General features: G+C 35.9%; 1 protein-coding gene across 1 annotated transcript in view; it reads right to left on the minus strand.

The window, feature by feature from the left end:
- Positions 1 to 1,497: 1,497 nt before the first annotated feature.
- Positions 1,498 to 14,272, minus strand: part of SLC30A7 (solute carrier family 30 member 7) — a 90,452-nt gene continuing 77,677 nt past the window's right edge. The window contains exon 11 of the mRNA XM_020999949.2: positions 1,498 to 8,219. Coding sequence (XP_020855608.1) covers positions 8,172 to 8,219 — 48 coding nt within the window. The 3' untranslated portion in view covers positions 1,498 to 8,171. The remainder of the gene's footprint in view (positions 8,220 to 14,272) is intronic.

Raw genomic sequence — 14,272 nt, forward strand, 5'->3', positions numbered from 1 at the left:
GGGCCTGATTTTCAAGATCCTCTACAATCTGTTTAACCATTTTATATTCCCAACCCTTTTAGCACATTGCTTTCTTCCACATATTCTATACTCTCGTCAAAATGGATTTCTTGCCATCCCCTACAGTACCAGATACCTTCCAGCATCCAAGCCTTTGCCCACACTCTCTTTGGTGCCTCCCATTCTATAAAGCCCAACTCAAATATACAGTTATCCCTTCCACATCACGACTTGCCCCATTTTGGTTTCAATATATCATTGGTTGGCATAAGAAATTAAATGGGAATTTTGGAGTTTTGTGGAAGCTACAGAGGACATGCAAAGGCCAGCAGATAACACAGAACCTATGACCAAATACTTAACTCAAATTTTACAATAAGGTACTGCAAACACCCCATAAAAGAAAAAGAAAAAATTCAGACTTCTCTGGTACAAAGGGAGGGCCAAAAAAATTTATGCAGATTTTCCAGATCACAGGAGCACTGCAACTCTAACCCCTTGCAATGTGGCATAACTGTATACACATAACTAGTGCCATATTTTTTAAATAAAATTCTTCTGTTCCCCCTCCCTGTCCAAGAAGCATGAATGAATTCTCCATGCATGGCATGTGCTTCTGTATAGAGAAAAAAAAGTAATGAATCTGTTTTAAACAAGTGAGTTTCTAATAGTTAAGTGGAAAGGAGGGTCCTGATTTCAGGCCTCCAAGAGGTTGTTGTTTGTCCTTCTCAAAGAAGACCATGACATCAGGGAGGTGACACCATGACATGCAAATGAATTGGATTAAAGTGAAGGAGAGCTGTGCAAGGTCACCAGCCTCAATTTCTCCTCCAGAGCCATCTGGGTCCAGTGGCCAGATATAGATCAGGAGGACTGGAGATGGCCCTGAACCGAGTACCAGGAAGCCAGAGCATTCAGAGAATGAACTATTAATACTGACTAGTCCAGTGTTTCAAACTGCACCCAGGTGTGCTTTTCCAAAGACTTAATTTGCCATTTCTAAGGAAGGAAAGGGGAAGCCGTGATCTGTCACTTAAAATTACAAAGCAATTAATCTAAGTTGGAAAAAATTAATCAGTTTTCTTTTGCCATCTACCCATCACTAAGAGTTCAAATCAACCATGTAACCATCTAATCCTGATCATTTTTTCATGTTATGTTAGTACTCACTGTCATGGCCATTCTGGAAAAGAAGAGAACTGTTCCAAACGTGGTTTCCTCCACTCTCTCCAACAAAACAATCTAACTTGATAATGCTTGTTGACTTATGGAGTGGTGATTTCTGATGTCTGAGAAACAGGCAATGGCAACCTCAATAACTGCTAACAATACTGCTTCCCTTATCAGCCACAATAACTGTTCCCTTCTTAGTAACTTTTCTGTTTGGGGGAAAAAAGGCTCATTTTGAGACTTTTCTTCTCCTCATCTCCACTTCCATTTGTTGCTACAGTTCAGAGTCCAATTAAATACCAGTACTAACAGACAATTCAGATAACAGATTTTTAAACCAAAGTTTTATTGAAAAGAATATTTTCATACAGTATCTTTCATGATCCTTTTAAAAAATACATTTGATGTTATGCTTTACATATTACTGTCTTCAAGTAGAAAGGGTGAAATATACCTTTATAGATTTATTCTATTGCACTTGAGCATAATTTCTTACTTCAGCACTTAAAAACCACATTAAAACATAGTCTTTAAAATCTGACATTTCCATATGCAATATTGGTTAGTACTGAAAGACTTGGTTAGATGCCCCATTCTTCACCGAAAACTCAAACCCTAATAAGAGGAAGCAGGGAGGTTATGTATTCTGCAGTTCAGTTTAAATGTCTACTGCCTGGAATGGTTTTGGCAACTTTTTATTCACAGTATTTCAGATGCAAAATATCCTACTCTGTAGCTGTTCACAAAATCCACACTAACTTGTGTGCACACGCATACTCACATCACACACACACACACACACACACACACACACACACACCCCACATAGCAACCAATTCACTGAGGTTTACTGCAGTTGGATCAAATGTAGACATGACTTATGAAAACTTAAGACCCACTACCTCTAATCTATCTAGAACAGAGTCACCAACCAGCCTGAAAAACACATGACATATAATAAGACAAAAAATTCCAGTAAGCACTAAAATCCATGGGAAAGTTTTCCTGTCATCAGAAAAGACTGGGAAGTTATAGAAGTGGCAGTATGTTGGAGCAGAGAACTTTAAGGCAGGGTGGCCACTGCAACCTAAGGTATTTGGAGGTAGAAGGAAGAGAATGAAAGTTAAAACAGATACATGATTTGTTATCTAAAAATTATTTTTAAGTGTAGAGCCTCCTTACTTCGAAGGAATTTGGTATCCAGATCAGTTTCCAACTTGATATGCTACAATCAAAAAGCCCTGTTTCTTTCAGATGTTGTGCTAAATATGTGTCATCAAACCTCACACAAATATGAGAATGCTCAACATAGAATGGAGACAAGGTTGACTTTGGAATGTGCTGTGAAAAATACCTAAGGTCAAGACATCGTAGATTTTGTAGCCCCAGTTCTACTAATTAGTTATGTGGCAATATATAAGACAAATAATGTCTTTCTCCTGCTTCCACATCATCTATTAAAAAGAAAAATCTACCTCACTGGAATACTTTAAGTCCAATTAAAATGATAATCTTTTAATTTGTGTAGAATACAACAGGAATGCTGAAAGAGTCTTTGTGCACTATGCTTATTACTTGTTCCCAACTTTAGGGCTGCCCTGCTATATATACTCATAATCCCTATTTATTCAACATTGAGCAGGTACCTTTATTAGGTATTTTTGTGCAAGCACTGTGTTAGGTTTGGCAGGCAACTCAGAAATGTAAAACATAGTTCCCTTCCTTCAAGGAACTTATGGTACAATACTTCCAAATACTATCATAATTAACAAATTAAAAAAAAACTTTCTGCATTTACAAGTAGTCTAAACATGGATATTATTTTTCTTATAAAATCAAATCACATAATTCTTTGTATAGCTCATCACTTTACAGAAAAGATTTAATCCTTAAAAGCTGAAGATAAAACAAAACTGTTCATATAAAATCTTATTTCAACATCTCTGTAAAATTGAATACCTGATCAGGAAAAGAAAAGGAATATCCTACTAAACTACGCTGAAGAATTTGGCAAGGAAGGGATTGTGATGGAGCTCCATTTATCCTTTCTGAGAGTTCCCATTAGCTGTCTACCTTATGACAGAATCCATGAAGTTAAACTACCCCTTACAGCAAAAGACAGCATTTACTATTTCAAGTAATCTATTTCTAGCCAGCAGTGAGCGGACTTTACTATAGACTAGACATTCAGGACAAGAAGGCCTAAGAACATAAACATCACTAAGGACAGGATCATGCAGGTGTAATTTGTCCCCAACATTAAAAATTTTGGCATGATAAATTCATAAAATGCTAATATATTTCACAGTTCCTGGGATCAAATTTCTTTGCAATTAGTGGAATTTTTTAATGGCCTCATGAAAATATGGCCAAAGACATTTTATCTAACATGAGCACTGAATTTCATTTCATTTCCCTGGTTATATTTTTAAATAAAATCAAGAAATACATTTAGATCACACAGTCTGTGCAAAAAAATTAGCTACCTAATAATCTATGTTGTTTGTTTTTATGTTGTTTTGATGGTAAAAATCTGAATCACTTAGTTTGCCAGGCTGTCTTAAAATAAATTCTTTGCGAATTTAAAATACTTTTGTTAAAAGAAAGTCTCACGGCAAAGTAGACAGACCAACAAAGGTCAAGGTCAGTTTAAAATACAAATTTATTTTGCAAAACATGGAGAATGATGATTAGCAGATAATTATGAGGAGTATTGCCTCACAAAACAGGGGAAAATGGACTATTCAGATCATCCCAGGAGCACTCACCTGTAAAACAGGCTGGATGACACATGAATATGCAACAGATTTGTTAATGCTTCTCTATTTGCCTCATCAATGATAGTGAAATGATCATATTTGGTACCTGATGCATTTTTATAAACAGAAGTGGAAATGGCACTTAAGGTAAATCAGGCAGAACAACTAGTGATGACAAAATAAACACACATGATTTTGAAGGCATCTAGGGATCAATTTTCAAAATCTTGAAGTCAGGAAGAAAAGAACTGGAAAAAAAAGTGCTAAAAGTACTTAACGAGATCATAGTCCTTTCTTGTCCAAATATCTCTTCTTGCTAGAAAAAGTCATCTATAATTCATCCAGTGATTCTATAATGTCATGAATGCTCAAGCCTGCATAACTGAGTACATACCTAAAGATAAGTGTATTTCTTCACTGAAGAATACCCTGGCTTTGCTATTTATTAGCTAAATGACTATGGTGGGCAAGGCCCTTAATCTCTCCAGGCCTTAGTTTTTTCACATATAGAGAGAGGTTGAATTAAATGATGTCTAAGGTCCCCTTCCAACTGTAAATCTATGTCAGTAAAACTAAAATGAGGTCATTTTTGAGTTACCCTTCTGTTTTCTAAAGCTCTAAAATGTAAGAAACTGAAACAAATAGAAATCTCAGTTTAGCTCTGAAGAGAAAACAAAGATATTTACCAAGGGAAATTATGATATGTAGAGATTCCATCATCTTTTGTATATGTTTTAAACTCTGAGGTTAAAAAAAAGGGCTAAAAAATTTTATGTCAGAATATCTAGCACTAATGTAACAAAAGATCCTCTAGTAAAAAAAAAAACAGCAATCCAAAGATCAAAATGAACCTCTGTTACTTGATACAGAGTCAAATTTCATTAAAGTGTTTTGCTTATACCATTTATTAGATTATGCCTTGGGGCAAATAAGCTCTTCCATTTATAAAATGATTTAGAATGTCTGGAAATAATGATATGCTGGGGAGGGAGCATGATGTAATGAAAAGACTACTGGATTGTCCCATCATAAGACTATAGATTTGCCACTAATAGCTGTATGACCTTGGGGAAGTAACTTTACCTCTCTGCCCTCTGTTCTCACATGTAAAATCTATTCTAGAAGATATTTCTATGATCTCTTTCAGCTCTGTAATTAGCAGTGAAATATTTTGTGTTTAGCTTTCTCAACACTTATCTTCCTATCCCATTTGTTTAAAAATATAGTGGTTTTATATGATTCTGCAATAAAAACCCTCTTGGGTTTTAACTAAGCTTGTTTTTTGAAGAATATGAAGACCCTTCAGGACACAAGGAAAAGCATAGTACCAAATGAGATCATACCAGCTTAACATGATAATAATGCCAAATACTCTTACACTACCCATTATATCTCCCAGAATGCTGCAGTCTCTTCCACCCAAGACAGTATGAGGGCTTGCCTACTTCTAGATAACAGATCGGACAAGAATCTGCATTTCAGGGTTAGCAAAAGCAGGAAGTTGTACATGTTAAATGTTTCATCTTCATTAACGCCATACTGATTTAAAAAAAAGTATACATAAATTTGTTTAAGGAAGTTCTATTACAAGGTAAACATTTCCTTAGCAATATAAAATTTTTTTTCAGTGAATGTTTTGTTTTGTAAAGTGTTAGCGAAATCTCAGTTTTACAAAAAATCTATTTTTGCAAAACTACAAAAGTTCTATAACCCAACAATAATTACTAATCTTTTCTCTAAAAGAGAAAACTAACAACATTATTTCTTGGCAAAATAATCTGAAGTAGCACACCTTTACCAAGAATGCTGTTAAATCAGTCACTCATGGAAAGAATAAGAAGGTGGCTGTCTTCCACTATACTTTAATACTATATACATTCATTTGAACTAATGCAGAAATTATTTATACCAATCTTGTGATTTCAGGCTCCTACTCTCAATGTAGAAGTAATGGTAAGAATTTTGTTCCTTAATCCAGTAGCTCTAAACTGTCATCAAATGGAAAATTTATAATACCATGCAATTTCTTAGGGTGCACTGTGAATACAATTTCATAAAGAGAAGCAGGTTTTTCTTCATTAAAAAGCAAACAGTGGCTCAGATTAGTATCTGTAAAAATCCTTCTTTCTGCTGAATAGCAGAAAGTGTACATAAAGACCACAATAATGAGCACCTGGCCCTTCTTTAAAACCCACACAACAATCATGCATATACCTACTTACAGAAAATCTCATTCTCCACATTGGAAATGTCTTACAAATTCTTCCATATTCAATTGTCTTAAGTCTTAAACTCCAGAATCTCTCAGTCATACTAATTCTGTCATTTTTCTATAATATGAACATTATTTCTGTGATACATTTAAAGAATAAATCAGAGTTTTCACAGGCTTAACAGTGGTTAGAAGATTAGAAAAGACTAATTATACCTGTCAAGTAAAAGCAGCAGGATCATGGGAATATATCTTTTCCTCACCCCTTTAAAAGATTCCAATGATTACTTCAGTTAAACTAGTTATAATTGCATTGATTCTTAGGTTCAGGAAATCTCTCTAGCAAGTCCTACAGCTCTGAAACTACTACTTAATTTACAACAAAAGAATATATATAAATGTACTTCATACCAATCAGTAGCAATAAATCCATAATTTAGTCAAGATAGACAATTTTCCTAATGATAATCTATTACTTGTTTTCTTTTCCTTACGTAGAAACCATTGCCATATTTGATGCACCATAAATGCTCACTTCTTGAGATTGTAGGTCAGAGACATGGAAATCAGATAATCAAATTATACCACAGTAGAAAATGAACATATTTTTTTCTGCTCCCAATGGAAAATTAAGAACTTGCTATTCACTAATATTCTCAAATATTCATTTTCTTCCTTTAGGATTTCTTAGCTATTTCAATTTTTAACATGAAATGAGAATTTAATTTATAAATAGAAAAAGAGTTATCCATTTCAGTATTCCTTCAAAAGTATCAATGCTCATCCTCTCAAATTAGATCCATAAGAGTGCCTGCCTTCACCTCTGCTTAAGATGCCTGTGTTAGGTCAAGTGCTAAACTCACCTCCCATGCTTTGTTTAGTCTCAGGATCGCCTCACTTCCATTTAGGAAACTGGTGACAATTCAATGAAATCCATCATTTTCAAGCCTCAGGGAGTTCCTGAAAGCAATTTTACGTATGCAAAGCTTTGCACAGGAAAACAAAGCTAAAAAAATCAGCATTTAAAAAACACAAATCATCACCTTTTCTCCCCACCCCTCACCAGGAGCCAGTAAGTATTCTTTCCCTTCATTTATTTACAAACTCCATAAAAATGGCAATGGGGAATCTAGGACTGCTTCCCACATACAGAAAGCAGTTTTATGAAAATCATTTGGAGACTAGCAGATGTTTAATTAAATCAAAACAGCCATTTGTACAACAGATGTATGTGCAAACCTTTGAAAACAATCCAAAAGAGTAATTTATGTGATAATGAATTTTTTTTTAAAAAAGTATTACCTTTTTATTTTGACAAGATAAAACAATAATGGGGAATTTTTATACATTTAAAACTATGCTTGAAGTACACAAAAATAAATTTAGTATACATCAGTAGCAAGAGTCTTATTTTGTACAAGTTACAGTATGTCCATAAAAAAAAAATAAAACCCCCTGACATTACATTTCTGTGCTGGCAAATATATTTTCTGAAGCAAAGGCACTTTGAAAACCCAATATGGTTTGGTTCATTAAGTTTGCAAAGTACAAACAATTTTACAAAAAACATATGATTATATTGAAGAATGTCAACAATGTGACATTACATACAAAACAGATTTCCTTTTTTAAACTTTTTTTCTTTTCTAATAACACTGGTTTGTGGGGAATGAGCTGTGGTTTCAGTAGCTTCAGAGAAGACATTACCAATGATCACTGGCCCACAATCTGAATTTCTACTGAAATAAAGATATGATAGTAGAAAAGAAAGAAAAAGAAACCTTTAAAAGAAAATGGTTTAGAAAGAGAGGGCACAAAAAACAAGACCAAAAGTCCAGGACAGATCCTTTTAATTTTGGCTCCTTAGAAGAGAACTCCTCCACTAGACCATAAAAGATGTGTCTACTTGGTCTTCATCTTGGGTTGTTGTAGTGGTGATGGCTCTATTTTATAAAAGATGAGGACACAATGTTTTAGATTGTACAGTACCAGAAACCTTTGGTCCAAAGAGCACAATTTCTGACAATTCATTACATGGCAGCAAAGTCAATCTGTACATAAAGTTGTCTTACTCCAGCCTGAAAAATTGTAAAAGAGAAAATCATTGGAAAATAGAACATGACAGAGATATATTATACAATTCACAAAATGGCAAGCAAAATCCTGCTGCTACATAGGTTCTAAGTGACAGGTAAGAATTGTTAAAAATATCGTAGAGAAGATTACTGTTCACCTACAGGCTTGGACTAGATGACCACTGAGGTCCCTTTCACCTCTAGGATCCCATAAATAATCTTCTCAGATCAGCTCCCACGGACTCAATTATCATGTCTTTGCAGATGACCCTTAGATCTATTTATCTAGCCCTAGCCTCTTTGCTCTGCCTTCTCTTCTAAGAGGAACATCAACCTGAAATATGAGTTATTTATAAAAGTTACCAATACCTACATGTAGGTACTGACAAAAGACCAAAATTGTGCATCTCAGCACGGCACCATGAAGTTCCCCTGGTCCTCTCATCTGTTTAGTCATTCTTTTGGGCAAACTGTATGCCTACTGCACATTGCTACCTAACAAAAATAATAATCATGATAACAATAACAACTAGCATTTATATGGCACTTACTGTATATGCCAGGCACTGTGCACTTTACAAACATCTCATTTGATCCTCACAATAACCCTGGGAGGTTGATGCCATTACCCCCATTTTACAGTTGAGAAAACTGAGACAAACAGAAGGTTAAGTGACTTGCCCAAGGTTACATAGCTACTAAGTACCTGAGGTCAAATCTGAATCCAAGTGTTCCCGACCCTATGCCAGGTACTCTTACCTACTTCACCACTAGCTGATATGGTCAGCTATCTGTACACCCTTTATGACCTGGTCCCATTGTATCTTTCCAGTCTCCTTTTATTTCTAGTGCTTTTCCTCTGTTAATTATTTTAATATTATTATTTATGCATTTTGTAGACAGATTGCTTGTACATATTTGTTTGCTTGTTTTCTCCCATATTAGATTGTGACCCCTCAAGACCAGAGACTATTTTTTGCCTTTCTTTGTATCCCTGATACTTAGCATAATGGCTGGCACATAAATACTTCCTGACTGACTGACCAGGCAGATACTTTTTATCATACTTTTAAAAAAGATCCTTCTATGCTTGCTATACTTTATACAGTTGTTGTTGTTTCAATATAAATAAGGACTGCTGTCCATCATCACATCCCCACCTCTCTCTACCAGATATCTAACCCTGAAGAGGAGCAAGAACAGTTTCAATGGGCAGGCTGGGACTGAACGCACATTTAGGCCTGGCCAAGCAATAAATCAACTCTGCTTAGCACTGGGGAAACAGGCACAAAGAATGAAACAATTCATACTTATAAAAAACTTACAGTCTACTAAGGGAGATAATAAGTATATATAAATATATATATATGCATATATAAAAATGCATGCAGCATAAATGTAAATAAATGAAAGTGAATAATACACAGGAAATGAATACACACAAAGTAGTTAATTCAGTACATGGTAGTTTGAGAAGGAAGAAAAGTTTAACATAGAAGATGGTGCCTGAACTACATTTAAAGGAAAAGACGGTCTTGAAAAGAGCAAAGCTAAGGAGGAAGTACAAGGGAATGACCAAAGCCAAATACATGAAGACAGGAAATGAGTGTCACATGGGGAGAATTATCAAGCAGCACATCTGTCTAGGGAGACGACTCCCCAATCCCCTACATACCACTCTTCTCTACCAGCCACCCCTGAGAAAATATCAAACCCAGGCCCTGCTAACCAGCTCCACCAGCAACAGCCCTTGAGGATTGTAAGCATCATTATTCATCTGCTGCCCACTATTATCTCTGTAGATTTTCCTCTTTCTTTCCCTAACCTATACCAATAAATCATATTAATTTAGGAGGAAACTCTTTGCAAACCTTTCCTCTTATTCTTTCATCCTCATCCTCCTCAATCCTACCCTACCCGTGTTGGCTTCCACTTCAGCCCTCTCTGAGGATACTGCATCCCAGCTGTCTTCTCTAGCACAGGCTATACTTTCCCTTATACAGCTAGATATTATGGCCCTAAAGGGACAATCAGAATACTCCTTGTGCCACAATGCCACTTTCTGACTCACTCAGCAATCTTTGACATCCACTCAATAAAAATTATAGGGGCTGTAGTATTGGGCTGACCCCAATTCTCCCTCCTTTGTCAAGGAATTCAGCACTTGGCTCACCATCATTCTCTGCTTTCCAACTGGCCCTTAAACTAAAGGACTTTAATATCTGTGTAGATGAGCTGCTGACTACCTATTCCTCAAAGCCCTCAAATGCCACAACTTGGTCCTTTATTCCACCTCAGCTACACAGAGTGATAGTCACCTACTAAATTGTAATACTGACCTCCTGTTCTATCACTATGTTTCACTTTCTGTGCCTTAGCCTAAGGCTACTACCATCATCTGCCTTCCCCATTCCCGTTTAGATGCTTCTTAATAGAGAAGGGAGAAGCCACACAAATGTGATGACAGGGTACATTAAAAATCCACTATTCGGGTAGTTTTCAGATGAAGAAATTAAAACTATCTATAGTCAGATGAAAAAATGCTCTAAATCACTATTGATTAGAAATGCAAATCAAAACAACCCTGAAGTACCACATCACACCTATCAGACTGGCTAACATGACAAAACAGGAAAATAATAAATGTTGGAGATGTGGGAAAATTAGAACACTAATGCATTCATTGTTGGTGGAATTGTGAACTGATCCAACCATTCTGGAGAGCAATTTGGAACTATGTTCTAAAGGCTATAAAAACGTGCATACCCTTTGACCCAACAATGGCACTTCTAGGGCTATATCCCAAAGAGATCATAAACATGGGAAAAGGACCCACAGGTACAAAAATATTTGTAGCAGCTCTTGTTGTGGTGGCCAAGAATTGGAAACTGAAGGGATGCCCATCAACTGGGGAATGGCTGAACAAGTTGTGGTATCTGAATATAATGGAATACTACTGTGCTATAAGAAATCAGGAGCAGACTTCAGAAAAACCTGGAAAAACTTATATGAACTGATGCTGAGTGAAGTCAGCCACATTGTGCGATGCAAACTTTCATCGACTTGGCTCTTCTCAGCAATGCAGGGATCTAAGACAATCCAAGATTCATGACGGAAAATGCTGTCCACATCCAGAGAAAGAACTATGGCGTCTGAATGCAGACTGAAACATACTATTTGCTCTCTCTTTTTGTTACTGTTGTTTTGTTTCTTCTTTCTCATGGTTCCTCCTTTTGGTTCTAATTCTTCTTTACAACATGACTAATGTGAAGATGTTTAACAGGAATGTATATGTGGAGCCTATATCAGATTGCATGCCATTTTGGGGAGGGATGAGGGGAAGAAGGGAAGGTGAGAAAATTTAAAACTCAAAAGCTTATGGAAGTGACTAAATAAATTTTTTTTAATTAAAAAAACCCTAAAATTTAATTAATTTTTTAAAATCCAAATTATTCTACTTTAACTAGGCTCTCAGGGCAGCAAGGGAATCCTTTTAAACTTCCCTAATTGAACACCTATCTCATGCTCCACAAATACTATTTTAAACTTTCTTTTCTCTCAGGTCCCTAGCCATGCTCTTGCCCCTCTCTCTTAGCTGAGAACTTCTTGTCTTTTTTACTTTAGTAAAAAAACTGAAGCCATTAGATGTGTTTCCCTTTGACCCATTCTGTTCACCTCAAAAGCACCTGACATCATCTTCTACTGGTTCCTCTTTTTTCCCAATCACTGACAGAGAAATGATCCTTCTTGCTAAGGCCAACCCTTCTATATATACTGTAAACTGCAGTTGTTTCCTGTTGCCTCTGGGATAAAAGACAAATTCCTCTGTTTAGGTTTTTAAAGCCCTAGATAACCTGGCCCTCTGTTTTCAACCCCAATGCACACACAGTCTGCCACCCACACTCTGAAATCCAGCCCATTTGGCTTTTTCTATTCCACAAACATAACACACTATCTCCTGTATCCACACCTTTGCAGCTGCTATCTTCCACAAGCCTGGAATGTAATCCCTCCTTACGTCTGCCTTATAGAGTATATCTCTTCTTTTAAGAATTATCTTAAGCAAAAACTTCTAAATGAAGCTTTTCTTGATATTCCCAACTGCTAGCACCCTCTCTTCCAAACTACTTTGTATTTACATTGTGTATATTTGTATCTCTTCATTTTATAGTTAAGCTGAATATATATATATAATCGTTGTCCCCAGCACTCAGAACAGTGTCTGGCACACAGCAGACACTTAATGATATTTGTTGATAATTATATTTTGTCAAAGACTTTTTTCTGCATCTATTGACATAACAACAGGGTCTGAGATGCTTTTATTTTTAACATAATTAGTTGCAATGCTTTTCTAATGTTGACCCATCCTTGCATCTCTGTGATAAATTCTACTTCATCAAAATGAATGATTTTCTGAATCAAGTCTTTTTGCTAGGATTTTGTTTGAAAAATTTTAACCAATACTTGCTGATCTACGGCTATAGTTCTCTTTACTTTAGTGTTTTCCTTCTCGACTTCTAAAAATAATTTGAGTAGTATAGGTATTGATTTTTTCTTAAAAATCTGATGGAATCTTCCTGTAAATTTTTTTTATAAAAAAAGTTATATTGGCAGATTTTTCCCCAATGCATGAAAAGATGAGGAATGTAGTTGCATTCTCAAAGAATGTAAACAGAACCTTTGTTCTTGCTTTATGTATAACTGAAAATGTTCTAGATATATGGCTGTGATCTCCAAAATGAGTGTTTCTAATCACCATTTTTTTTGGTTTTTTGTTTTTTGGCAAGGCAATCAGAGTGAAGTGACCCGCCCAGGGTCCCACAGCTAGTAAGTGTCAAGTGTCCAAAGTCATATTTGAACTCAGGTCCTCTTGACTCCAGGACCAGTGCTCTATCTAGCACACCACCTAGCTGCCCCTTCAATCACCTATTACAAATGACTGGTTTATGGAATTATTAAAGAATCAGAAAACTTCAGGCAGAACAGAACTTGGCAGCCATCTAGTCCAAACAGCAGCTGAAAAAGAATCCTTTTAGCTACAGTTTTTCCCAGATGCTGCAGACCATCTTTTTTGGGAGACAGAAAAAGATAAATTAGGGAATTTTAAATATATCCATGTTATGGAAGCTGCTTCTTCTGCCTCCCATAGTGCCACAAAAGGCTGACTTTGCCACAAGCAGGCCTGGTATTATGTTTCATGTGAATTATTAAGTCTTTGAGAAGAGAAGGATTGTGAAGGGGGATTTCTGGGAAAAAGTATACATCTTTCTGGGCACCAATGATAGAGGAGGTAGGGATTTTGACACTGGGCCTGCTCTTGCTTCTACTCTTGCCTTCCTCTAGTTTATTTAAATCAAAGCTAGTTGCCTAACAAAGAGTTCCTATTAAAAACACTTGAGAGTATAGGTATAAAAGGATTTTTCCTTAAAATGAAAAGAAGCATCTACCTAAAATCAACAGCAAGCATTGTAATAGGGATAAGCTAAAAACCTTCCCAATAGGATCAGGAACAAAACAAGGATGCCCATTATCACCAATATTATTCAATATTGTATTAGAAATATTAGCAATAGCAATCACAGAAGAAAAAGAAATGGAAAGAATCATAATGGGTAATGAGGTAATAAAACTATCTCTTTTTGCACATAATATGATGATATATTTGGAAAATCCTAGAGATTCAACTAAAAAGCAAGTTGAAACAACAATTTTAGCACAGTAGAAGGATATTAAAACATACCCACATAAAACCTCAGCATTTCTATATATCACCAATGAAACCCCATGATGAGAGATAGTAAGAGATACCTCATTTAAAATAACCACAGACAGCATAAATACCTAGCAATGAGCTACACTTTCTAAAATGATGACAGTCGTTTTATAAGCAAGAACTTCACTGAACTGTTACAGAATTCTGTCTCCATCAGGAGAGGGTTGTGGTAGTCATCTAGTCTATTTGGCGTCTGAGAATTCCCTTTATAGTCCTTTCTCTGGGGAAAAAGAGGAAAGTGAATATTTTCATGGTTCCAGCAGTACCACTGGGTCACAGT

This window comes from Phascolarctos cinereus, unplaced genomic scaffold (assembly GCF_003287225.1).
Source record: "Phascolarctos cinereus isolate Bilbo 61053 unplaced genomic scaffold, phaCin_HiC Scaffold_5;HRSCAF=322, whole genome shotgun sequence".
Taxonomy (NCBI): Eukaryota; Metazoa; Chordata; class Mammalia; order Diprotodontia; family Phascolarctidae; genus Phascolarctos; species Phascolarctos cinereus.